The 27,467-nt window shown below is 42.8% G+C and overlaps 1 protein-coding gene across 1 annotated transcript in view; it reads right to left on the bottom strand.

Moving 5' to 3' along the window:
• The window catches only part of IGSF5 (immunoglobulin superfamily member 5), a 30,545-nt gene extending 5,788 nt beyond the window's left edge, over positions 1 to 24,757 (bottom strand). The window contains exons 1-7 of the mRNA XM_068395594.1: positions 24,700 to 24,757; positions 16,241 to 16,561; positions 14,900 to 15,208; positions 9,677 to 9,808; positions 9,138 to 9,162; positions 5,267 to 5,379; positions 3,232 to 3,308 (exon numbers count right to left, since the gene is read on the bottom strand). Of these exons, the coding sequence (XP_068251695.1) occupies positions 3,232 to 3,308; positions 5,267 to 5,379; positions 9,138 to 9,162; positions 9,677 to 9,808; positions 14,900 to 15,208; positions 16,241 to 16,561; positions 24,700 to 24,757 (1,035 nt within the window). The remainder of the gene's footprint in view (positions 1 to 3,231; positions 3,309 to 5,266; positions 5,380 to 9,137; positions 9,163 to 9,676; positions 9,809 to 14,899; positions 15,209 to 16,240; positions 16,562 to 24,699) is intronic.
• Positions 24,758 to 27,467: the final 2,710 nt, after the last annotated feature.

Raw genomic sequence — 27,467 nt, 5'->3', positions numbered from 1 at the left:
CAAGGCTTTAGGTCTTCAGTCTCTGCGGCTCTTTCCACCAGTGGATCGACTTCTCGTTTCTTCTCCACCCTGCTCCTGAGGGAGGACTTGGTTTCTTCACTCCTTCTTCTTGACCTCTGTAGAAGCACTGCAAGGACATTTGCTCATTTTTCTTGATTATCCAGGGAGAGAGAGGCAATTTGCTGGAGTCCACCCCTTTATGGCCTCCTTCACTATGGAAAAAATCTCTGGATAACTTCTCTTCCTCCTGTTTCCTACCCCCTATTTATAATTAAAAAGTCCAGAAGAATAAAGATGAAAAACCTTTGGGAATGTTTCCAGTATCCAGGTAGGGAAAGCCAACTGAGAAACATGACTTTCTGTGCTTACAAAATGCAGTGGCAGGAAGGCAGGTGGTTTCTGAAGAAATTATTGGATTCAGCACTAACCAGCAAACAGTTAAATGGCTTGCAATCTGATTTCTCCCGCTTGACAAGAAATATATTACAGTGAAAGAGCACCACAATGTTTATTGTGCAATATATTGGCAACAGTGGTGATTGAACTTTATTAGGATGTATCCATTAACACTTTTTGTCAGAAAACCTCTATTATGCTGTTAACAGGGAAGGTTATGAATGTAAGAAAACCACTTTTTTTGTCTGGGAAATGTTTTACTATGTTTGTGTACAATGCTATAAATTTAAATCACAGTCTGCAAATCCACAGTTTAAGATAAAGTTTCATCAACCTTTATCAGCTCCTGTATATACAAGATGGGGCCATCACAATATACTGAGAAGCCCTGTTCAAACTGGGAAATAGTTTGTCTTCACAAGCTGTTTTTAGATTGTTAAATATTCCTCCAACATATGGAAAATAATTATAAATAATTTTCACCTCTAGATTATGTCTTGATGTTTTTCAAAAATGTGTATGCAGTTACTGACGCAGCTAGAGGCCACCATAACAAACGTGTACCAAATATTGTCCAGGGACAACTGGTTTAACAGAAACGGTTCAACTTTATGCTGTGTACCTGTGATGGATTTCAATGTCTCCTTAGCCAGTGGGCTGCAAGGGACCTCCTAGGCCGTCTAGCATTTGACATGGAGGGCCACGCCTACATTTCGTGTCTGAATCAGGAGCATGAACCCAGTGCTTGTGAACCCAGTCTCTTGATGGTCCCCACTCACAACACGACCATTCTCACTGTGCAGCTGTCTGAGAGCACCCAAATTGGATACCTTTCAGATGACACCACACGGCTTAATGCCCCTGCAGTGCACAATCAGTGCACATCAACCATCAATGAGCACCCAGTCACTGGCAAATGGCTACAGCTAACTGAAGTTATCGCCTCCCCATGAAATGTGTATGGGGTGGGTACGGGGTCCTCAGCACAAGCTCTTTTGCTTCTCAGAGCAGACCATGCCACATACCTTGTCCATGTAAACATAGCCAGTGCTTTACAATCCTGTTCATAAGCATATCAAACACTGTCTGAAACTGTTGCTCAGGGTTATAGATCCACACTGAAGCCTCAGCTGTTTTGTACACGCTTTTCAGCTTTGCTTTTATAGTATTTTGTTTGATAAGTAATTTATGTCAAACATAATAACTACCAGCCACAAATGCATCAGTATCATTGCTATTATTTTTACTGTTACTGTTTTGATCATTGTTTTGATTATTGATTGAGTACTTACTAAATTTCATTGTGTGCCAAAAGAACTAGACACACTCTGCTCTGATTTATATGCAGTGTCATCCCAAGACAGATTTCTGCATTGTACATGTTGAAACAGCTCTTTAAAAATAAATGAGTTTTATCACTGTGTTGAAGAGTGAACTCAGTACCACTTCACTGCCACTTTCCCAAGAGAAAATTGGCAAAAACCATCATGGAGGTGCTAAAAGTGTTTTACAAATATATGGCATAAATTAAGATCCACTTTGCTGTTGTGCTAGAAGCTAAGAGAGTCCAGCACCACCCTTCAGAATGGAGGCAGCTGAGAACGGAACAAGTAGAGGAATAAACACTGAGCCCTACTTCTTTACATGTTAGCCACGTGGAAAGCAGATAAAGCTCTAGGGTGGACTGGGTGTTAGCTGCATGCTTTCCCTTTCATCGTTTACTGCTGAGATACCAAAGGTCTCTAAGATCAGTGTAAAGTTCCTGACTGAAGCAACTTCTGCAATGTGGAAGTGTAATTGGGAAATACAATCAAGAAATGATCCAGAGCAAATGCACATTTATTTACTCTATCTGCACTGGATTTTGTTTGCAAAGGAACCTCAAACCTCACCTTCAACAGTGCCTCCATCTTATATCCACATTTCCTCCAGTCTGGCAACTGGGAGAACAACAAAAATATTGCAGACCTCCACTTTGGCAAAGACACCTCTATAACAGCTATCCAGAATTATTACATGCCCAGAGCAAAGCAAACTTCCACATTATAATGGTTTAATGTATAATATACACAGAGGTGATTTCTCAAAAGCCAAACCAGAGTTACTCCAGCTGGCAAGGCTGAAAGAATTAATTAATGGTAATAATTGGGCTTGTGGAGAGAGAGAAGGAGACTTTTTAATTCCAGGAATGATGAAAAGACAATTGGCTTTACATATGGGAAGTCTGTCCCAGCCAGCACTACCCACCATGCTGGCCAGCAGAAAGGCCTAGCTGATATTTGGAGGAGGAAAGAAAAGCAATGGAAAGGAAAAAGCAGACACTGACTGAATGCCTGTCAGCGTTCAAGGAGCATCTGGATGATGCTCTTAGTCATATGGTTTAGTTTTAGGTAGACCTGTGAGGAGCAGGGAGTTGGACTCGGTGATCCTTATGGGTCCCTTCCAACTTGAGATATTCTATGATTCTATGATTCTATGAGGGGAAGTCTGTGACTTCCTAACTGTAGCTTGGGAAGAGGGGAGGAAGATGGAGCAGGGTGCTGAGGGGAACAGATGTGACAAAACATATTAGACATTTCTTCTGAATATCAGGGGTGGTTGTTTCTCCCTCATCTCCCATCCTCCCCCAAAATCAATCTAAATCCGAGGCTAACACCCAGAGCACTTATGCTTATAAATCAAACATTCAGGAATGCTGAAGGGACATTCCACTTACCCAGTTACAGCTGTAATTCACTTATAAATATCTACCTCTGCTCAAAAACTATGTTTGGATATAGTACGATACACACTGTGTGAAAAAAAAAAAGGCCAAGATATCAGCATTACAATTACCTTTGGTGCAGAACTGGTATGTAAATCTGCAGCAGGGACAGTGAACTTTGAAGACATTGGGGGAAGAGAGGTAATTCCTGTAACAAGAATACACAAGATTACTGTTATTTCATCTCCACCATGGCATGAACCACAAGTCATTCAGAAATACAGCTAGATGTGATCTAATATTGTGAGCCAAACTCTAGCTAACTTGTTAGGCTAACGTGGCAAGGTTTTTGTAGTGGGGGAGAGCTTGTAGGGATGACTTCTGTGAGAAGACACTGGGAGCTGCCCCCATGTCGGACAGAACCAGTTCCAGCTGGCTCCAAGATGGTCCTGCTGCTGGCCAAAGCTGAGCCCATCAGTGACACTGGTGGCACCTCTGTGACAACATATTTAAGAAGAGGTAAAAATTGCTGCACAACAGGAGCTGTGAAGGAGGAATGAGAAAATGTGAGAGAAACAGCCCTGCAGACACCAAGGTTAGTGAAGAAGGGAGATGAAGACATGCTCCAGGTGCCAGAGCAGAGATTCCCCCGCAGCCTGTGGAGAAGACCATGGTGATGTAGGTTGTCATCCTGCAGCCTATGGAGGACCATGGTGGAGCAGATATCAGCCTGCAGCCCATGGAGGATCCCATGCCACAGCAGCTGGATGTGCCCTGAGGGAAGCTACAGCCTGTGGAGAGCCCACACTGGAGCAGGCTCCCGGCAGGAGCTGTGGTCCCACGGAAAGGAGCCCATACAGGAGCAGGTTTTCAGGCAGGAACTGTGACCCCATAGGGGACCCACACTGGAGCACTCCATTCCTGAAGGACTGTACCATGGAAAGAATTCATGCTGGAGCAGTTCTTGAAGAACTGCAGCCCATGGGAAGGACCCACATTGGAACAGGGGAAGAGTGTGAGGAGGAACAAGTGGCAGAGACAATGTGTTATGGATTGACCACAGCCCCTATTCCCCATCCCTCTGTGCTGCTTGTAGGGAGGAGGTAGATGAGCTAGGAGGGAAGCTGAGCCTTGGAAGAAGTGGGGATGGGGGAGATGTTTTTAGTCTTGTTTTTCTTTCTCACTATCCTACTCTGTTATGAATTGGCAATAAATTAAATTAATCTTTCCCAAGTGGAGTCTGCTTTGCCCGTGACAGTAATTGGTGAGTGATCTGCCCCTCCTTGTCTTGACCCATAAGCTTTTCCATCTTATTTTCTTCCCCTTAGGGAAGGGGGAGTGATAGAGCGACTTGGTGAGCACTTGCTGGCCAGCCAAGGTCAACCCAGCACACTAACAAATATGAAAGGAGCTCATCTAGGACCCAGTAGAATCAATTTGTCCAGGTTTCCTTAGTTTTCCTTTTATTTTTTAATAATTGCTACATTTTACAATACCACATGCTCTTGAAATCTTTCCACTGCACTTATTTCTTCACAATTTATTCGTTAGAGTGAAAAGGATATATGCATGGATTATAGATTCTGCATAATAATTTTATGTCATTAAGTGTTTGATTAAACGTTTTGATAATAATGTCATTATAAATGCAAGTGGTGGGTAATGATTTGGTGGAGATTTACATTTGCTTTTGAAGAGTCTTTGTGCTTAAGGCCCAGAATTTATAATGCCTTAGTCATTTATCAGTAAAATCATAGTTCACTAACTGCTTTTTTTTTTTCCTTTTTTTTTTTTGTTCCTTTTTGGTGGTGGTGGTGGATTTTTTTGTTTTTACAGACCAACTGGAAAATATTGCCTAAATTGACTATTGTATGGGAATCCAGTACTCCCACCTCTGGCCCCAGAAGATATTTGGAAGAACAAAGGTATTTAAAAAGCAAACCCAGGACTAAAACTAAATTCAACTGCAAAGAACCTTGATGTTTTCTCAATACTTTTGAAGGACCATACTCTAGAAAATCCAAAATGTTCTGAAGAGGTTCAGGCCACGCACAAGTCCTTCACAAAGTATTGTGAAATCTTGTAATGTAATTGCTTGACATGTTGTCCAAAATACCTATGTTGAGAAGTAGTTTGACAATATGTGATTCACCAGCTTAGACTCACTTGGGATTGGTTCTATGTTCCACAGTTCCTCTGGAATGTATCCCTGATTTTCGCTACCATGCCTTTGTCTGTTTTCCAAATTGCCGTCTTTTTTCTTCTCAGATGAAACTTTTCTAGAAACAAAAAGGCCTGTCATTAGAACTTCATTATGATATGAGAACTCTTGGGTAGTAGGCAACAGAGAAAAACTTATAGGTCTTTCTTCTGAAAAAATAGGTGCAAAACATATCTGGGCCTTCCAAGTAATTAGCTAGTACAAATCTTGTCCCCTGTAAGTATTACCTGTGAATTTCTTTTTTAGAAAGTTTCCGTTAGCTGCATTATCAGAAAGCAGGAAAATAAAGTGGGCAGTCTTCAAAGAGTAACGACTCTGTTTCAGATCATAGGTTTTGCAGGAAATTAATTTTATCTCTAATTCTGAATTACAGGATATTCAGTAGCCCAATAACGGAACATCAGCTGGGTTACTTATGACAGCTCATCATTGTTGTGATTTGAGCTCCCCCCAACTGCAAAAACAAAGCATGTTATCTCACATCACCACAGTTAGCTCCCAACTGATTCATCTGTCCACTCCAAAGTTAATCTTTCACTTTGAAATTTACTTTACAAGTGAGCGTAGCCACAGTGAAGCTGACAGAACTTCCTTGGTTAAAGTTACACATCTCTGAATTTGCAGAATGGTGACCTACATAGCTGCAGAGAAAGAAAAGGGTGCCTTTTTACTCAAAACTCTTAAGCTAAAAGAGATGCTACTATTCATCTGTTCCTACCATGGACTCCTCTCCAGCATAGTCCCAGGTCCATCTTTGCCTAGGTTTCTGGTTCAGCAAGCGCAAATTGATGTCAGGACTACGACAATCCAGGGATTTGTAGGGGAAGGGGGAAATATTCTCGGTTAGAAATATTTGTGGAAACTGCTGCATTTTCTTTTTTATGTTTAGTAGGAATTACTTTGCAGGCCCATAGAGCTTCAGATGAGCATTACTGATGCACACATAAATAAGATGAGCCAGCTATGACTACGTGTCTTTTTTAGGAGATGAACATGTTAGATACCACTAAGAAACTTGTCATGGTTGCTAGAAGACAAGAGCAGTTGTTTAGGAATAGCACCTCCACATGTTACTTGATACTGTACTGTCTATTTTATCTGATCCTTCGATCTCGACAAACTCAGTGTAGTAGACAAATTGAAAGCAGCTACAAAAAAAGTGTAGGACGTACAGAAAGATAGCCAGTCAAGTTAAAAATTAATGTGGAAAGTAAAACAATATGTCTTTGGTCTCACCACTTCTTCACTACTACTACAACACAGCTTCCAAAATCTAGACAATCATCATTCTTTTTACTGCAGGTAGGTTCCCTTCAAGAAAAAAAAACACCAAACCTACAAAATCTGTAAGTGATTATAAATAATTCCTGTCATTTCACTGTCATTGCTTACACATGCTAAAACTTTGCAGAACTGTCAACACTGAGTTTCTAAGTCCAAGCTGAGCCATAGAGTCTGGAATCATCCCAGTGCTTAAGCATTTCCTTAAGCCTTTGCTTAACTTTCAAAGTGTAAGCAACATTTATGAAGTCAGTGTGACAACTCGTGTTTAAAGTTAATGGGAAAATAGGAACTTTACTGTACTGAGATATGAAAACACACATTCTGTCATGAAGATAGAATTGTATACGCCCAGACCAGATTCAAAGACACAGGGGAAAGGCAATGTTATGCCCTATTCTGGCCCTGTTCAGGTTGTCTGAAAGAAAGCACTGTGCAGACCCACATCAGTGAGGTAGGGTCCTGGGAAGGACATGGACCCAGCCGTACCAGTCCCCACTGATGGGTAGATGCTTCCCTGCATGTTCAGTTGACTTTGCCTTAGAAGAGTTGACCCTTGCAGAATTTTTTTGGCAGAAGCAAGTCAGAATCCAAGCAAAAAGGCTTTGTAGGACTTTATCATAGCAAAACCCGTGTGCAATTTGTACCTGCTTTTGGCCTCCCATTCCCTGCTGATTTAGTCCTGCCCTATTTATACAGCTACACTTGGTAAAATGATCAATTTAGCATCACAAACTAAGAAATCATGTGGAAGTTTACTGGTATGGCATGGCATAATTAGCATCATTTCCTCAGGAGAAAATAGTGTTTACCTAATTTCCTTATTTTGTTTCATATCAATAAAGTGCTCCATAAATGGAAATCTGTCAACAGGCCTTCACAAAATTTCCCCACAAGGGGCCATTAATGAAGCTAGGTATTACTGAAGTGCGAGGCAACGTGGTGTAATGTTTTGTAAACTCATTAAGAGACGGCGAGTTAAAAGCCCCACAAGCGTAGGCAGAGTATGAATTCACAGTGCTCCCTACATGCTTAGAAAAAATAACTCCAAATAACCCCATTGATGTTGCTGTCACAGCCGCACGGGCACCGATAAATAGGATCTTAATGCTGATGACCATCAGATCACGATTTCTAAGGTTTTCCAACTCAATGCAATAATGCACCAACAGCTTTGTACTCAAGCGCGTCTGATAATCACTTGATTTAATGTTAACACTGATCATCTGGGCAGCTTTATTTATTTATTTATTTATTTCATAGAATCAGAGAATGTCCTGAGTTGGAAGGGACCCACAAGGACCGTCGAGTCCAACTCCTGTCCCAGCATAGGACAACCCCAGAATTCACACAGTGTGTTTGGGGGCATTGTCCAAATGCTTCTTGAATGCTGTCAGGCTTGGCGCTGTGACTGCTTCCCTGGGGAGCCTGTACCAGTGCCCCAGCACCTTCTGTGTGAAGAACCTTTTCCTGATATCTAACCTAAACCTCCCCTGGCATATATTCCTGCCATTCCCTCGAGTTCTGTCACTGGTCGCCAGGATGAAGAGGTCAGCGCCTACTCCTCCACTTTCCCTTGTGAGGACCGCAATGAGGTCTCTTCTCCAAGCTGAACAGATCTAGTGACTTCAGTCGCTCCTCATACGGCTTCCCCTCCAAACCCTTCACCATCTTTGTGGCTCTCCTCTGGACCCTCTCTAGTATCTTTACATCCTTTTTATACTGTGGCGCCCAAAAGTGCACACAGTACTCAAGGTGAGGCCGCACCAGTGCAGAGTAGAGTAGGACGATCACCTCCCTCGACCGGTTAGCGATACTATGCTTGGTGCACCCCAGGACACGGTTTATTTATTTGTCTTATTTATTATCAGTCTAACGCTAACGAACCTTAAAAGAGCCGGAGACACCATCTAATTTGCCTGCCAATCTATCCCAATTAGCTTGCAGCAAGGCTTTCCGCCGGGAGGCGGCGGGACCCCCCTCCCGCCCCACCTGCAGCCGCAGCCTCGGCCGCGGCCCCGGCCCCGGCCCCGGCCCCGGCGGCGCTGCCGGGCCGGCAGTGACCTCCTGTGGCGGCGCGGGCGAACGCCCGGCTCGCTGCCGGTAGCCAGGCGGGTGCGGGCAGGGCTCCTCCCCTGCCTTCCCCCGGGGCACACGGGGGTACAGCCAATTTTTAAGGACTTGCATTGCCCGTCAGCTTCAGCAGGGGTGTATTTGCAGTTTGGAATTTCCGCTGAATCAGAAAGGGAGCGTTTGCAGGATTTCGTTTCTTTTCACGCAGTTTACTGTGGGAACAGAGTTCACAAGCTACTGCGAGCTGTGGCTGACCCTGAGATCAGTCCCTTTCCCTGCATACTGCCCGCCCTACCCCTGCAGTGCACGCCTATGGGCCGGGTCACACAGCAGGGCAGCACCCACACGTCCCGGGAGCGCTGGGCGCTGGGACATGGAAACTGGCACATCCCTCTCACCATCCTGCAGCAGCCTGAAAGAGTTCAGTTAAAAGGAAAAATTCTCCCACCTCATCCAGCTTACCTTATTTCATTTTGATACGTAGATCCTGAGAAAGAAAAAAAAAAAAAAAAAGGAATATGTTTAAAATGCAGGAGATTAAAATGTGACCTACTATAGAGCTCCTCTTAGAGCGTGCACTGTGTTCCAGCTGTCACTTGGGCACCTCTCCTCCCTGTTTACCAAATTGTGTAAGGTCCCTGTAGAGTAGCTTACACACAAATTGGAAATTAGGCACACAGTGGTGAAGGTATGCTTCAACAAAGAACCTCAGCACAGGAACAAAACGTCATTGAAAGCTAATGTACTCCTGAAAAACACAACCCCCTTGTAGTTAGTGTGAGTGGCTGACACTGATCACTCTGGAACCAGTTTATAAGAGAAACAGCAAGGTGACAATAAGGAGCATCTTAACCAGGCCATGGTTAAGAGCAGGGTCTGTCTGCTCACACTTCTGCTTAGAGGTCTTTGCACAGCACCAGAGCTGACACAACTAGGAGATTTACACCTAATTGAAGATACTTTTTAATGTACAGACCAATTGTGAAGGTCCACTTACTTACCTTTCTTCTTTAGGCAGCAGCAGCGTACAACAACCACAATAATAACGATCAGAAGAATAACACCAACAACTGAAAGCACAACTGCAAGTACAATAACCCACGTGCTTCTGCTGTCTTCACTGTAGTCATTTTCTGTTGAATTAAATGGAGAAACATTGTACTATCAGAGCCTCAAAACATCCTTTTCAGAATATTTACCTTTTCTGCGAGAAGGTATGAACTGCTTGTTGACTGTTTAACAAGGAGTCTGTGTTTTCCAAATGATGGACTCCATATTGATGGATAGTGCCCAAGAATTTAGAATGCGTCCAAATGCAAATTCTTTATTGCAATTGTAACTTTCCCCACAGCTACTTCTCTTCTGAAAAACACAGGGTTGCAATCTTCCAGCATAAACTTTATTTTGTAGATATGCTGGGCCTCCCAACATCCTTTGGAAAAATCCCGGGTTGGGGAGAGAGGTTAAGATTAAATTGAGGTGTCTATACTGCAGATATTAAGTGTCTTGCCTAGCTGTTCTTGTCCCTGCAGAGAAAATAGGTATTGTGGGTTACAATTCATTTGGCCAAATCTGTATGTGTCCCTTTGGACAAGATGGACAGCTCTGAAGAAATGTCCTTTTCTCCCCACAGACCAGAGCAATAGTCTTAGGTGACTAGCACAGATGGAGATCTCTAGCCTGCAGATATGATTTTCTGATGAATCTTATCTTGGGATTTCTCTCACTCATTTCAGCAAGTGTTTGATTTTGGGACATACTTGGTAGGGCATCTGTTATCCACTTAAAAAGCAGCGAAGAGCAAAACCTGGAAAGAGTAGCACCGTTTGGGAATATGCAGCTACTAACCTATTATCTTCACTACTGACTTTCTCACAACTTTAACTTACTCCTTTGTCTTTGCTGTAATCTGCAGAGTTAAATGAGATGATTTCAAGATAGTTCAGTATCATGCTGAAATCGGTTGCTATGACCAGTTTTCCTACAGAGCTCCCACATGTGCAGAATTTTAAAAATACCCTGTATTTCTCACGCATCTGGATGCACAAGGAAGATGTTGGTTCTGACTGTCACATCATCCTGCCCTTTGGTTTTAAGCAAATAATTCAGAAGCATCTCTAATTTGGCTACCTGTTGAAAAGCAGCCTCAAAGTCATTTTGGCAGATGTTTAGAAACAAACTTCCAATCCAAATTACAGGTGTGACACACATCCAAACTTGACAAAACCCGTTCTGTTGCACTGGCTTTATGGTTGCCATTTCCTCATTAGAGCTCCCAGTTAATGACTGCATGACCACATTTAGCAGACAGCGTCTGGAAAAGGTACCACAGCAATGTAGCTGACCGGTAGCTGTGCAGTGTCAAGGCTATGCCCCTGATGTGTGAACCAGAGTATCTGCTGGTTTACCTATGGCAGAGAATAAAGAAGTAAACCCTCTCTATCTACAAATTTGCATGGGCACATGTTTGGGGTTTGGAGGTTTCACACTGTAAAGATACAGGACCAGAGCCTCCTACAAAGCTTCAGCCTCTGTTAGGAGTCTGCATTCTCCAAAGCTCAGGTCATTATGATTAAGCAATTTATTCCAGTCTTCTCTAATTCTAATGCCCAGTCAGCATGTTTTGAATTCTTCTGACTGTTAGAGAAAACAAGCACTCATTAACCTGCAAACCAGTAGTTAATTTAGTAGGTTGTAATCAGCTGTGATTAAAATTGATGTTAAACTTGTTCATCATATTTTTATCTAGAAGTACTGCAACAAATACCTATATTTTATCATATTTTATTCCATAAAGCATGCCACAGGGATTTCAAGATGCCTAAAACATGAAAGACAGCTATTTAGCTATAGGGGAAAGCTTAACCTTAGTGTGAAGGGAAGAGCTAAACACACTTGCACTGGCCCGTACCTCCAGGCTGGTTGCCCCACTAAGGTATTTTTCTCCCTGTCAGGTTCAGGTTACATGCCAAAAGAGGATCTACAGAGCAGAAGCGAGAAGGGCAGGATACAACACAAACACTCCTGGCACTTCAGCATTGTAGTTTCTCCCCATTTTTGGAGGAATCAGAAAGAAACCGGAGCTAGGACCAGCAGGCATGAATGCAGGAGCTGCCAGCTCAACAATCGAGTAGGGGTGAAAGAGAGGGGCACTAAGGCATGAGGGCATTAAACCCCTTTTAGCCCCATTAGTAAATCCACACCAAGTTACATGAGGTGCTTTGTGTAGACAAAGCCACTTCCTCATTCTATAGGACCCATCTTCTGCTGCTATCCTGACTGCTGGCTCCTCCCCAAACTGGCCAAAAATTTACTTGGGCAAACTATCTGCAGAAAAGGCGATTTTCCCTGGCACATGCTGGTGACAAAGGAGAAATGAGAGACCGGAAAAAGATGCACATCACTTCTTGAACACTTTGGAGCTTTCTGGCTAACTTAAAAAGCAAAGGAAGATCAGGCTCAAGGCAGATTCCCTGTCTTCATCTTCTGCTCATCAAAGGCCAGATGAAGTCGGCACTGGCACCAAAGGGAGCTTGGACCCAGCTAAGGCACTCTGCCATGGACCCCATTTCCCAATAACAGCTCTGTGAATGCATCTGCCAGGATAACGCCATAGGAGTTCCCAAATCTGGGGCTCAGCCAAGCACCACTGTGAGTGAGGTAACTCTGGAGGAGGAGTTACTGACATAAAAATGCATCACCTTGTACGGAAAGGTTTGAGATTAAGACTGCAGGAAGGTAGGACATTTGTTGACCAGGAGATGGCTGGCTGAAGAGGGCTCAGATTTTTGGTTGCAGTTCTTGTGAACGGACAGGTATTGCTTGTGAGGAACATGGAGGAATATGATTCCTCAAGCTTTTAAGTGAAGGCTGAAATTGATAGTATAGTAGTTTTGGGGAGGACTCCTTAGATGTTTGAAGCTAGTTGTATTCTTTCCTGACAACAGCTAGCTAAGGCTGAGTCTTTATATAAAAAGTCAGACAAACTCTGAGATTGCAAGTGTAATATATACATTATGTATCTTCCTCTGTCATAAATGCCATGTCTTTATTTCATTTTAATAATTTAAAGACTTCATATTCTCATATCCTGAAAAATTTTGAGTGTCTGCTGCTGCACAATTATTTTTCCAAAGAGAAATGAATGATGGTCCTATACAATCACTAATTATACACTAATTGTGCTTCATGACATCTGTTTTTCTCCTCTTCTGATTTACAATGAGTAGCTATGGAAACTGAGGGTGGATATCCTCAGGATAGTTCTATATTGCTTAGTCAGTAATTAGGAGCAATCTGACTACAAAAAAAAAACATATTAAGAATGGTGAAATGACCTTTTTCAACTGCATTACAAAGCAAGTACTTCTGAAAAAGGCTTGCTAATAATGACTCATATTTAAAATAAAAGGAACAGTTACTCAGCCTCCTCAGTTGTTTATATGTCGAAATTTCTATACCAAACCCCTCATCAATCCACTATAAGAATGTTTTTGTACGTGCCATGTTCACCCATTGCAGAATAAGAATCAGTTCATCAAGAGAAGCTGTCAGCATGATTATAGAAGTTCATAATGCTCACCACATCATGAAAAGAAGCGTAGATTCAAGGCCCTCCTCTGTACAGTAGACAGCTGGGGATGCATAGACCCACTGCAAAAAAACTCCATATAACCTATGTATTTCCCATACCACAGGATAAGGCTAATAAAAGGGATGTCATTGTAGGGTAGACTATGTCACCATAGGTGGCAGTGTACCTTTATCCAGCAACCTGAGCTCCCTGCCATGCAATTACTGCTTCAAGTTTAGTTTGTCTTGAGACTTCTTTACCTTACAGTTGAGAAGCTTGACTAGTCCCAACAGATAAATTGTCTGGTATTGTCTCCCCCATCTGCATTAAGCACTGCTAACCCACAGGGAGATATTTTGTCTTACTTGCTCTTATTGTGTTATGGTTTGGAAAAGAAAACATTTTTTGTAGGATTCTGTTAGATTATAGGGCAGCTCTGTAGTGATAGTCCCATTTGCTTTGTTCCACGCTGGCAGCACAGATCAGAAAAAATCACCCTTTTCCTGATAAGCCTCCGAATACTGTGAATGTATTATATTATGGAATTTATTTTCATAGTATGTCAGTGAGGCCAAAGATTAGCAGCATTACAAAAATGCTGATGTTAGCGAAAATATTTAGGGTTATCAAAGGTCTAACTGTTCTTGAGAGATTTGGTAAACTTCCATGCTTGGATTAAAGTGACGGGTATTTCCGTAAATAAAAGGCAATAAAAAGCAACCAAATGCACTACTCAAAGAATCCCACATATGTTGATGCAGGACAAATTTTACCTTCATCTAAGATGTGCAAGAGACCATACCAGGAAGAGGAAAGCAGGCCCAACGGCTCTTTGATCTGAGTAGACTTTGGGATAAAGCCCATGATACACAGCTTCTCTTGATGACCTGATTCTTGCTCTGTAATGGGTGAATACGCCACATACAAACACGTTCTTATAGTAGATTGATGATAGGTATATGGTATAGAAGTTCCTACATATAAATGCTACCATCTGCAATTAGGTGTCAGCCTCCACGCAGCCCTGGGGATGTTACCACCACACTACAACAGCTCCATCACATCTGATCACAGCTCATATTGAGAACTTTCTGTTTGCATCTGAAGTCCTAGTACAAATCGCTTCTGGGCTGTGTGTGGAAACTGGGAGTAAAATCCAGGACTTTTTTCCAAGTCTGTAGTAAAACTGGTATTGAATATTATGGAGAACAATTTCACTTGAGGGTTTGGCTTTGAGTTAATGAGGTCTAACAAATTATGTTCATACGGCAGGCATGGCCTAATCAAATATATTTAACATCTAAATTCATTAGCTGTTTACTTGGTCAAGGAGCAAAGGCCGGTTTTCTTAGAAGTGAATCCATAGTAGGAGTCAGTAGCGGGTGTATGGCTTCGTTTGTCTTGCTCAGTCCTAAGCTGGACTTTGTGGTTCATTAGGCTTGTACCAGTCCTCTCACGGATGTGAATTTAACCCTACCTATGCATCAGGTTGTGACTATTGGGTCTTTGCACATCTATCTATCACCTTTGCACATCTCATAGTATTTCATTTGCAAATAAAAGACTTTTCAAAATAAAACAAAGCAAAACAAAACAAAAAGCACAGTTCTGAGAAAATAGTATAGGCGAAGTACAAAAAACATTCACTTACCTATAGCAGAGCTGACAAAAATAACAGTTACGGTTGCATTCTGAGGGTTAGGGAGTGCTTCTATGTCAGCTAAACAAGTCAAGATCTCAGTGTCCATCGGAGTCAAAGTTAGGATGCTCAGGGCATTGTGGAGGTCATTAGATCCTTGACTTTGCTGGGTAACATACCTCGACTTATCAATGAAAGAGTCATTTGTCATCCAGGTAATGTCTGGAGCTGGAGCCCATCCTAAGGCTTCACAAACAATTTCAACTGTTTTGTTCTCTTTTACTGTTAAGGTGCTATTTTTGATGAATAAAGATCCATTAACTGTAGGAGGGAAAAGATGTTTTGTTCCTTCAGAATATATGGCTGCATTGCTTTCCTGCTGATAGTTTTAAATCTTATATTGCTACCCAGAATTAGCTATGCCTTGAGATATGAATTTTAAAACAATCATTACACATATACCATATTCATGATATAAACATGCAGATATTGCAACTTCACGGGCATGTTGTCCAATATGTCTAAAGCACAAGTCTCAGCTTTCAGTAACTTTCCAATAAAAAGCAGCAAATTATACTTTTTAGCCGTCCTGATATATTTCCAGCTGAAGGAGAACATAATGAAATAAGTGTTTCTCTCTAAATTTTAAGTATACTTGGGTTTTGTCTGGAAAGGTTTACAGGTAGATGATGAGATGTTCTCATTGCATGAAGCATCTCTGACAAATGCATAGTGTCTGGTGGTTAGATCTTGCTTTACTGGCTGCACTTTGTCACTACTGATGCTTCAGAGAGGAGGAAGAGGTGTTGCACAGGGGCTTGATACACAGGAACTTTTTGTTCCTTGGAAATGGTAGCTTGCAGCAGCAATCACATGAAGAGTATCGCCTTGTGTCTCAAGGGCTTTACTTGAGACACACCGTTAAATCAAACTCAAATAAGCTGGATACAGGCTGATTCCTGTCAGAAATCAGGAGGGACATCTGCCTAAAGGCAGCAGAAGTTTCATGTACAAAGATGCGCATAGGGGGTAATCCATGCTGTTTCTATCCAGAAGATCATTTTTGACTGACTGCTGGTGGGCCTGATGCAGCCTTCAGGCACTTTAATGCAATCCAATAAAGAATAAGAGATGTAACAGGAAAAAACAAGGGCAGTTCAAACCTTTGTTAATGGCACTCTAGATGTGACTCTGAAACCTGCTTTGACAGTAAAATTAAGACAAGGAGGACAGGAGGCAAAGGATGGTAAATGAGAGTGTGTACTCCTTCTCAGGGATAATTTGAGCAATCCATCAGAGGATTCCTTTAAGTGCAGTATAATAAAATAGCTTTCTATTGATGGCTATACGCACCTTGAACAGAAAGAAATGCAAAGCTGCTCTCACTAGGTTGCTGGGTGCTGCATTCAATTTTTCCAGAGTCACTCAACTGTGTGTTGTGGATGATCAGCTCCGAGGTAAACCCATCGCTACTGGTATAATTTTGAGAGGTGTAGCGGTCTGATGTTTCAACAGCGCCTTGAGAATTGATGACAGTGAGGACAGGATTTCCATTGGACAGCCAAATGAGTATTACCCATCCTACTGACACAGTGCAGTTAAAGCGGGCTTCTGAACCAGCAAGGACCGTTGCATTAGTAGGGCCATTTATTATAGAGTAACAAAAGCCAAGACCTGGAAGGAAGAAAAAAACCACAGTCTGTAAATACATATACAACATCACCACCAAAGGCCTTTGACTTTATTTTTGCTGCCAGCAATTTAAGGCTAAAAAGCCAGGTGCCCTGGTTCAAATAGCATTATTCACTAGGAGCACTGGGGTATTAAGCACTTAGTTGTGTATGAGGAAAGGCTGTTGATTCAACTGAGCTGGCACTTCACCTCTGACAGTCGTCAGTACTGGATACTGTCAGGAAAAGATTATTGTCTAATTTTCTGTAATGCCTGTCAGTAAGTAGTTAAAAGATATGAATGGTGAATTGAAATTGCAGCTGAGTAATGTTAATCCCACAGCAGTAAACAGTGGTCAAAATGCTGCATTGTTATAGTGGATCCCCAAGCCAATCAGTGGATCCCCAAGCCAATCATTACAAACCCAAGAAGTACAGGTTTATACAGATTAAAAGATCTTAACCAGTTCAGAAATGGAGATGTACAATCTAATCATTCAGCTCCATCTTAGATTAAATGGTTTTCTTCAAAGATGCATATGATTTTGGGTCTCTCCTCCTCCCACTCCAAAATTACCTAAGTTTCCTCTTCAGTAATTCACTAAAAAGCTGACTTATCATTTTACTGAAAGAAAAAAGTTTCACATTTAAATAGGAAAATACAGGAGTTCTCTAGACTTTAAATAAGTAAAGGAATGTGTAACTGGTCCCTTTTACATATCTCAGATTGCCACTCATTTTGCAGCCCCAGCATATATCCTTCCATGCTCTTTCCTCTATCCATCTGCCTCTCCCTTATTTCTCATGCATGCATCACACACATCCTTCCCCACATTCTCAGGCTTTCTATTAGCCAGAGCTGCTGTAATACATGAGTTTTTCTCCTTAAAAGGTAGCACGAATTTTGGGTGCTATTTTTCAGAACTGAAAGCTCATTTCTAATGAAGGCATTCTGTTTTCCTTTCCTCCTCAACAGAGCCAGGGCCTCCCGTTGCCCTCAGAGGAATGAATGTGCAGCTGTTGCCTAGGCAGATGGTGGATCTCCTGTGTGTGGGAAGGAAGAAGCAATTGCTTCTACCAAGCAGAAAGTGAACGAAGAATAAGGCAGAGACTTTTTTTCAAAGCAGCAGCTGTGACTTCAGTCCCTGAAATAGCTAGGGGAAATGGGTGCGATTTTGAAGGTGGGCAAATCTTAAAAGTATTTCTGAGAGACAGAACATCATATACCCTAGTCTTCATGAGAGACAAAACTTCAAACTCAGATTATTTGGTTGATGTCTTAGGGAACAGGACTTGAGAGAGCAGTGTTGTGTGAAATTAGGAACCTGCTTCTCTGGTCTTTGTTCTTTGTGAATCCCTTTGGGTTTTTTGGCTCGGTTCCCCAGAGCATGCTACGTCCATGTGCAGTAGAGCAAAGGCAGAGGTACTATCGACACCTTTCAAGGAGCAGTAGCTGACCAAATGGCCATAGAGTAAGTCATGTCAGAAGTGACCTCAGGAGGTCTCCAGCCCAGCTCCCCTGATAAAGCAGGATCAGTTCTGAGGCTGGACCTGGTTGCTCATGGCTTTATCCAGTCAGGGCTTGAAAATCTCCAAGGATGGAGACTGCATAGCTTTTCTGGGCAACCTGCTCCACCACCTGACTGTCCTCGTGGGGAAAAAGCTTTTCTTTTTGTCCACTCTCAACCTCTCTTGTTTCAACATATGCGTGTTGTCTCTTGTCCTCTTGCCATTCACCACTGTGAAGAGCCTGGCTCCATTTTCTTGACAACCTCCTTACAGGTACTGGCAGGCTGCCATTAGAGACCCTGCTGCCGTCTCTTCTTCAGGCTGAATAAGCCCTGCTCCATCAGCTGCTCCTCACAGGGCCAGTGCTCCAGCCCATTACCATCTTGGTGGCCCTCTACTGAACTCACTCCAGCCTTTCAGGACATTTCCAATATTTCCTGACTTTCCTGTCAGGAAAGACAGGAATGTCTTTGCTGTACTGGGGACCCCAAAATAGTACACTCTCAATAGCCAGTCACTTTACTAAGTCACTGCCAGCCACATCCCTACTGGTTGCAGGTGGAGTGAAGGGGGAAGGAGAGGACTGCCATTGCAGGCTCTTCTGTCACCAAGGAGAGACATCTTAGGTGCTCTGCACATATCCCACTAGGCACAGATCTTTCTCATCCCACACAGATGTTATCCTCTCTTCACCTGCCTCTTAGCTCAGGTTTGCTCCCTTTTGGCCTAGTGCTCATCTGCACCTCACTTTTTGATGGGGGCATTGAAAGGTTTCAGCGACAAAGAACCTCAGGAAATTTCTAGCCTAACCCTCTGCTCCAAGCAGAGCTAACTTCACAGTTAGGCCTTTTGCACAGGGTCTTGTCAAGTAAAATTTTGGATATCTCCAAGGATGGAGATTTCACAAGCTCTCTGCAGACCAATCAGTCCTGCCAGTGAGATCTACCTCATCAGTGAGTTTTTCATCACTTACTGGGAAACACTCATGGTGAGGAAGCACCAGGACTGCCAGTGGTACCCCTAACGATTCAGGCTGCAGTCTGCATAATTACAGCAATTAGATTCTACAGTCCATAGCAGTCTAATTAAAACCCTGTGTCTGTAAATTTGGCCTGAGCATAAGTGTTCAATTATTATCCAGGAGAAAGAAAGTCTGAAGTGGACATTATTCCCTTGCTAAGAGTATTCAGGACAATTAAGTGATTTTTAAAGGTTTCATTCAACCCAGGTTTTGTACATATTAGGTAGTTTACTCATTAATGGATTAATTATAAATTATTGAAAAGTTCATTTTTCATTCTGTCAATAGCTGACGTGAGTAGGGGAGAATATGCTGTATTGTTTCACACAAAAGAGATGTTTGATAGTTGTATAAATGGAACCAGAGCCCAATCTCAGTTACGACATTGCAACCAGAGCCTCGGTGAATGTACCCAGGGCATAGGGTCTGTAACCTCATTGCTCCAATGTCATCATAATTTTCTAATTCCCAGATCACATTTAATCCTAGGCAGTGTATATCTAACCAGTTTTGTGCCAAGAATTGTTCTTTAATATAAATAGCTCCTCTCTTCCCTCCCACCCACTCCGTGTATTTACAGACAAGAGCCTTTTCATTCTTTGTTTTGCGGGACTATACAAACCTAACTCTCCCCGGTTCTTTGTATGATTGACTCTGAGTTCTCTCATGTTTACAGAAACCTTTACAAAAATTTTCCACCTTCCTGGGTTATGTTACCATGCACCTCATTCTCCCAAGTATATCTGTGTGCGCGCAATAAAACATTAAATGAAAAGCAAACTTCACTTTCACTGATAGTTAATAAAGCCAGATAAGATACAGTAATACATATTTCTTTTCAACTTAAATGGCTCATTTTTTCCAGTAGCATTTATCCAAAGCTCTTTTCAGACCTGCAAATGTGATCCAAAACGCTTTAACATCTGAAACAGCTTGAAGATGAACTCAGCAATCAAATCTACGCGGATGCCTTAACGCATTGCTTTATAAACAGTTAACCAAACAAAATGCCTAAAAGCCGGTTCCTCTCTTTTCTCTTTGTCACTTTCTGAATATTAGGGATTGGCCAACATGGCTGTGGATGGCATCATTTACAGAGCTACGGATTTTCTAATGAACGTGCACTGATGAAGTGCATTCTAGTGAGACCACTTGTCACGTAATATGGCCCTTTTCCCTGATACTCAACATACAGTTGTCTTGATTTCTATTCATAACTTATATTACCAGGGTCCTAAGCTCAAACATGTCTTTGAATTATCTACTTTTTCTTGACTCATATTGTAGCCAGCCTTTACAATACTACTCTCTGTGCATCTATGGTGTCTATAACATGTTCACGTGCTGAGGTTTTTTGATTTTTACATTTTGTTTGAGCTCTTCCTGACTGATTGAAGTGGACATAAACAGCTACCATGACAGACACAGCCATGAACAAACTTCCTTAGACTTAACACCAAAATGCATTTAGTTGCTCATGAAACAGGAGCTGCAGTACTTGTCCACACTGCTCCTCTTAATGCAAACTGATCTCTGTGTATTTGTAATTTATTTCTATGCCTGTGCTGCTTTCAGTACACTGCTAGCTGTTAATTAATCATTTGCTATGAGATCATGTCTGTGAGTTCCATTATAGTCTTGAAATTTGTCCCTCAACATGAATAATCAGTGGTCATAGGCTCTAAAAATACATGGCTAATACTGCTTTTGTTTTCTTCAGTCAGCACAGTGTAGGCAGTTGGGTATGAGTTATTCCTTCATTAATATAATATAATATAATATAATATAATATAATATAATATAATAATTTTTTGTCAGTCCATGGGTATGGTAGGATCTATATCTTCTTCCACCAACCATATCTGCTGGAGCAATAAATGGTCTTTCACTGACTTTTGTGAGCTAGGGAACAGGTCCATAAGCCCTGTACGGGGATCCTATGGGTGGCAGGAGGACTGAGGAGTGGGACATAGCTCAACCTTGCTCCATTTAGATCTCAGTAAAGCCCCAGCACAAGCAAAAAAGGAGCTTCATGAGCCTTTCCACCTGCTGCCAAAATATTTTCAGTGTTTTTAACTTTTCCTCTTTATCTTTTTGCTTTTCTTTTTTTACCTTACAATAGCACGTGGACTCCTGAACCAACAGTGCGTTCCATTGTCCAACCCATGTACAAACACTGATAAAGTAACTCGTGTAAGGTCAAAGAGGACATTCATGACAGAAATGCATTCTAAACCCCGTTACTAGTGCTTTAAGCTAGTGTTATAAGTCCTTTTGCTGGGCCTTGCTTCTTGCACTAAGGAGAAAATTTTAGTTCTGGTTTCATTTACATACTTCTTAAAAAAATACCTTGCAGATGGTTGCTTTTAGACAAATTAAGGCCTCAGGCTGGCTTGTCATTGCACTTTACAGGAATTACGTGTTCGGCTCTTAACAGCTGGTGTAACATCTGCTTCCTCACACACAACCAATGAGAAATCCCACCCAGGCAAATATCATCTTTGCAACAGGGAAAGGTTAGGCTGTCTTCATGATATTGCATTACCCCTTGATTTTTGAAGAACAAAGCTGAGTTAGGGCACCTTTGAGGCACATCACTAAATGTTTATAAAGCAGTCACCAGTGGTGAAAGTTTGCTTAAATTGATAAATATTTATGGTATTTCAGTTGCTCAGTCCTTCCTAGCAGCATGCAGAGTATATACCAACCCCTTTATGAGCTGTTTATTCCCTCCTCTGTCACACATTCATTCTCACTTCACTGGGCGTTTTGAAGAAACAAAAATGCATCTCATTCCCTGGGTGACGCCTGCACTGAGGGAACCACATTTGCCAAAGAACCACCCTTGCCCTTCATCACCACAGTTTTTCCTTCCCTGCCTGAATGGACTCTAAAGGATCACTTTTTCATGCTGAAGGTTTCAGCAACAAGGGCATGGAGACGTGGCTTTTCCTTCCCTCCTCTCCTCTGCTGACTCTGTCTTTCATCTTTTGTAAGCGACCTCCTTGGATGCAGCACAGTGAAGGACAGGATGGACTTATCCTTTTGCCATAATTATTGCTTTTTTTAAGCCTCATTATTGTATTTCAAAATAATCTCCTCCTCTATAACCCTATCTCCTTTCCACAAACCTTACCTTTTATCCTCCAGTTTTTATGTCTAGTCTCTGTCTTCCTCCCTTCCTTCTCTGGTATTTCTATTTGGGTTCCTACACTTTTTCCTTCCAGTCTGTTTTAAATTCCTTTTTATTTTCACTCTTTAGTGTCTTGCTCACCTCACCTTGTCTTCTGCCTTTCCTGCCTCATCACTGGCCCACTGTTCCACCAACAGCTCTGCAATAAATTGTTTTGAATTTGGTAAGATTTTTCTTCAGCACATCTCAAGTTTATTTCAAAAACCAACAACCCTGAAGTTGAGCTTTTTGGAAACCAAAATTTCCACCCACCTGCATACAAACCTTTCCACAGCCCCCAAGTGTATCTTCCCATCTCTTCTGTTACTCACTGTTTGACAGTTGTCCCTTGCAGCCTCTCCTGGCTCTGCTGCTGGACTACTCCTCTCCTCCTGCACTGTCTCTTCTCTCCAGCGGTGAGGGTCCCCAGGCTGGGAGCACCGCAGCACTGCCACCGATATCCTGGCAGCAGGCTGGGACCCTGCACTGCATGTCGGCCCCGTGGTCTGCAATGCTATCGCTGCCGAAGGGCACGCAGTGCCCGCCCAGGGGGATGCTCAAACCAGCTGTGCCATGCAGCCATCTCGGCAGTCTAGCCACACCACCCAGCCTTGCGACTGCCGACATCCCAAGAACAGCAATACTTCTTTCAGGAGCAACACTTGTCTCTCCGCAATACACTTTTTTTCTCTGCTTTGGGGGTGTTCTCCTGTGGCTGCACCACACTGTGGGCAACGTCTGCTACCCCAGTACAGTTTGCAAGTGGGGCAATAAAACATCCATTGCAGGCATGTTTGACTAAAAGCGTTAGCGAAGAGTAATAGAAATCCTCTAAAACACGTAGTGCTCTGCTCTGGATGCTTAGGAAGACAGTATAAGAAACAGAACAAAAAAAAATAAGGCTTCCTTGTTATGACTTCTCACTGTCCAAAAAATAAGAGATCTAGGGGCTGCCTGAGATGATGATTGTATCTGCACCTATGGGTCTATTCTCCATGATATTTGTTTCTTTTTTTCAGCCTATTTATAATTTGGTATCCCCCATATCCAGTAACCATGAGCTTTACTGTTTAGTTACATACTGTGAGGAGAAGTACATTCTTTGGTTTGCCTTAAAGCTTCTTTCTTATAGTTTTACTGGTTGCCACTAGTTCTTTTTGTTATGAGAAACTGCGAATAACCATTTCACAATTCACGTCCATATAATTATTTTAATAAATCTTTACTATTTCTTCTTTTTCACAAGCAGAAAAATATCCCAGTCTAATGAAGGTCGCCTCATACCTGTGATCACCTCTGTCACACTTTATACCTTTCTCAGACCTAGTGAGTCCTTTTTGAAATGGAAGATCTAACAAGACATCCAGTATTCAAGAAACAAACTTTCTGCAGATTTATATAATGCCATGTTTCATTGTATTTCCCTTGCTGAAGACACTAAGTGGTGAAATTTTCTCTCTTTTTCAGCAATTTACTCTCTTTCCAAGATATCTATTCTTTTCCTCCACTAGACATCTTCATTTAAGTGATGCTTTGCATTGAATGTTTTCTGCTCTTTTGTTACTTACTCATTTGGCATTGTGACATTTTCTGGAAAATCTTCCTAGCCTCTTTTTGGATTTGGCTGCCCTAAGTAATTCTACACCACCTGCAAAGTCTGCCACCTCACTGTTCACTCCTCTTCACTAAGTTGTTTAAGAGCTTGTTGAATACCACACATCCCTATGCAACTCCCCCGGGAACACCACTCTGCTCAGAAAACTCAATGTTTATTCCTGCATTGTGTTTCCTTTCACCAATTTTTAAGCCATGACAATACCTTCCCTCTCATCCCACTGCAGCTCCCTCCTTTCAGAGCCTGTTAAAATCCCAGCTAGACTATAAAAAAAAAAAAATCAGCCTTGTCTCCGTTACCCAACGAGTCACTTTATATTCACATTTTCTTTAAAGCTCTGCCACCGGGATGCCTTTTATCTGAATTCGTTTTGAAACTCGGGCGTGTGAAAAGTAAATTGGAGGCAAACTAGCAAAACAATACTTTGCACATATTTCTGGAAGAAAAATCAGCTGCCGATACGGACTTCTTTACAGATACCCCCTCAAGAGCAGGACAGGAGGAACAGACAGGAGGAGGATGAGCACAAGGAGAGGGAGGAATAAGTGGGACACCCCTGATCATTTCCTGATCACTGGAAGTGAGAGAGGGCAGCCTCCCCACCCCATCCGCTGCTCGCTCCTGCATACTGAAACCCACTCTAAGCCATCAGATCATTCAGGCTTGAAATGCAAACGTAACCATTTCAAATAACTTTAAATAGTTCCCTTCTAGGATTGACTGTTCAATCTGATATTGCCAGTAGCTGCCATTTACACAGCTTTAAAATTAGTTCACACATTTTGTCAACTGTGGCTTATTTCACAGGTTATGAATGTGTCCTACCTGTTAGTGAGGCAGTTAGGATGAGAGGAAGTAAAATGAATTTCTGGAACCTCTCCATTGGAGCATTCTGTCCTGGCCCCTAAGGTAGAAAGCCACCAGCGGTCACTGCATACTTGAGAAGAAGCTGAAGGACAGAACTTATCGAGAAACTTCGTAATGAGCTGCTGCTTTGCGTCCTGTGATAAAATGTGACTTTATGTGACCTGTATTACCAACAAAGGGAGAAGATTAAATGAGGGAGGGCTTGGAAGGAGAGCAGTATCTTTTCTCGAAACAACTGTTTCAAAAGAAGCAGAGGAGCTTTCTTCAGCACAGAAACCTCCCCCTATGGACCATGCATCTCTCACACCCTTAGTCCCTCCTGGCTGTTACAGCACTATGCGATTGACTGTGTCAGGGAAGCTCCATCTGCATCATTAAAGTTAATCATGAGCTGCTAGGAAAAATAATTCTCTAAGCTGCCCACAATTGCATGTGTATTGTGGGTGCACCGTCTGTGCCGCCAGAGGCATCCTGGCAGACTAATGAACCCTGTGCTCCACCACTTACTCTCATGCCGGGCAACTGTGCAGGGCACCAGCTGCTCCCCTGGGGTCAGAGGGGAGCAGATCTCTATTTGGAGGGGTTGTTACTACCACCCAGGAAACTGATGCCTCCTGCGCCACGCAGCCTTGGGAGTGGAAGCAGGAATATATCCCAATGTGCTGCTACACCCAAAAAGTTTGTTTTGATGTTTTTCTGTGTGCATCACTCCAAAACTAGGATTCCTATTCATACATTAGCAGGCAGAGCCTTGTGCCATCATTGCTGCAGCAGTCCCGTCAGGCCCTCGCTGCACAGGAGCCACCCCGGCTGGGAGGAATGACTCCTGCCACCCTGGTCTCTCTGTTACCCACTTGGGGTAAGGATGAGAAACACGAAATCTCCTCCCAGCTCTCCAAACTGAGCACTCAGAAAGGCTTTGCTAGTGCAAAGAGGGTCCCCAGTATTATTTCTCTGAACCTGAGAGTGTCTCTTACACCCCAAGATAAAGCACCACCAGCTCTCCACCATGGTCAGGGATAAGATACAGAGCTTGGGTGGGAGTCATCACCTTACTTCTTCATTTTCTGCTTTTCCAGCATTTGTGATTCACTTGTGTGATGTTATTCTCCTCCCCCTCAAAATATGTGGGAGAGAGTTTGACTGCACTGCTTGGTTTACAGACTTCTCAGCTGGGAAATTGAAGCTTGGCTTCATGAAAGGGGCACAGGCGGGAGGATGTGGTTTTGTGGCCAGCCCAAATTTATTGTCAGGAAAGTGGTTTTTATTTCAGTGGTGTTTTTTGTGGCAGCTCTGTGCAATGCATAAATATTATTTTTTAACCATCCTTTTGCTAAAACCCAAACCACACCAAAGCCCTGGCCCAGTGGCTTTGTTGCCCTTAAGCAAGCAGTTCATTTTAGAGTTTTGTGCAAAGACCTTGCATTAATTCCCAGCAGGGCTTTTGTGAAAGCAGTGGCGGTGGGATGGCACAAGGGTGGGTGGCAGTGACTCTCACATGTGGGAGGAATGCCCCACGCCCAGACCTTCCCTGCCTGCTGTACCACTGCAACCAACCATTTTTGCTGTCTTTCCAAACACGTTCAGCTGCAGCATCAAGATATACTGGAGCTCTGTTCACTGCTCGGTGCTCTAAGCAGAGGATCTCACTGAGTTTACTGCAGCAGTTGTGACCTGACCAGCTGGCAGCTTGCTCTGCATTTTCCCGTTTTGCAAGATTTCAGTTTACCTTGTGAAATTAAGGGACATCCCTGTCAACTAATCAGCATTTTAAGCCAACCATGTGGGCTGATTTCTTCACGTGTGTGTTAGGAGAGGGGCTAGTTTGCAGACTGGTTTGGGTTTGCCTGGCACATTTTGAAAGCTTTTGGGTTTTTTCTTGACTTCATGCTTGCTTGCACATTTTGTGTGCTGAGGAGTCCCCAGCAAGCAGCTGGGGCGGGAGGGTCACCGTGCATGGCTCAGAGGGATTTCTCTGCTCTGTCACTGAGATGGCTCTCAGCATGTACACAAACCAGTCAGTATTTTTTAAGAGTTAGTATTATCTGTCATATGAAGGGAAACAGCCCAAGTAAAGCACCAGGAAATAAATCGAAAAGTCAGTGCCGTGTCCTTTTCCAGGAAGCTGCGATCCCAGGCAGGATCTAGAGGCCCGGAGAGGATCCCTGCCAGCCGGGGCAGCAGCCTTCATACCTCCACTTATGAATCCCACTGAACCAATACAAGCTGAGCTGAGAAAAATTTTACGGAGCAGAATAAACTTGCTAGAATCTTATGCCCAAATATAGGCCAAAATCAGTAAATAACTTGGGGTGAAGTAAAGCGAGAAGGGAAATGAAGGGATCTATAATGTTTTGTTTTGCTTCGTTTCAAAATGGACCTTCAAAGGGACAGGAAATATTAACCCGATCCCCAGATGAAACAGGATATTTTGGCTGATGATGAATTAAATACCTGGGGTTTGGCCTGAGCTGCTTTTTACCTTCTCCATAGGTCGCAGGGCGACTCGCATCACCAGCGCTGCTGTGCACGGCTTTAAGCCTACTCCCTCCCGCATCCACACCAGAGGCAAGGGGATGATATCAATAATATCGCCCTAAAGGAGCGGCAGCCGGATCCAGCCTGGCATAGATGGGGGCTCAGATGCTTTGGGCACCCCGCGATGTGGGGAACACTGCAGATGAGGGTTGCAAAATGCCCCTGCTCACCCCACTGCCAGCAGCCCA

The sequence above is a fragment of the Nyctibius grandis genome, chromosome 2, assembly GCF_013368605.1.
Source record: "Nyctibius grandis isolate bNycGra1 chromosome 2, bNycGra1.pri, whole genome shotgun sequence".
Lineage (NCBI taxonomy): Eukaryota > Metazoa > Chordata > Aves > Nyctibiiformes > Nyctibiidae > Nyctibius > Nyctibius grandis.
Note: the sequence above shows the minus strand (reverse complement) of the source record. Positions and strands in the feature narration are given on the sequence as shown.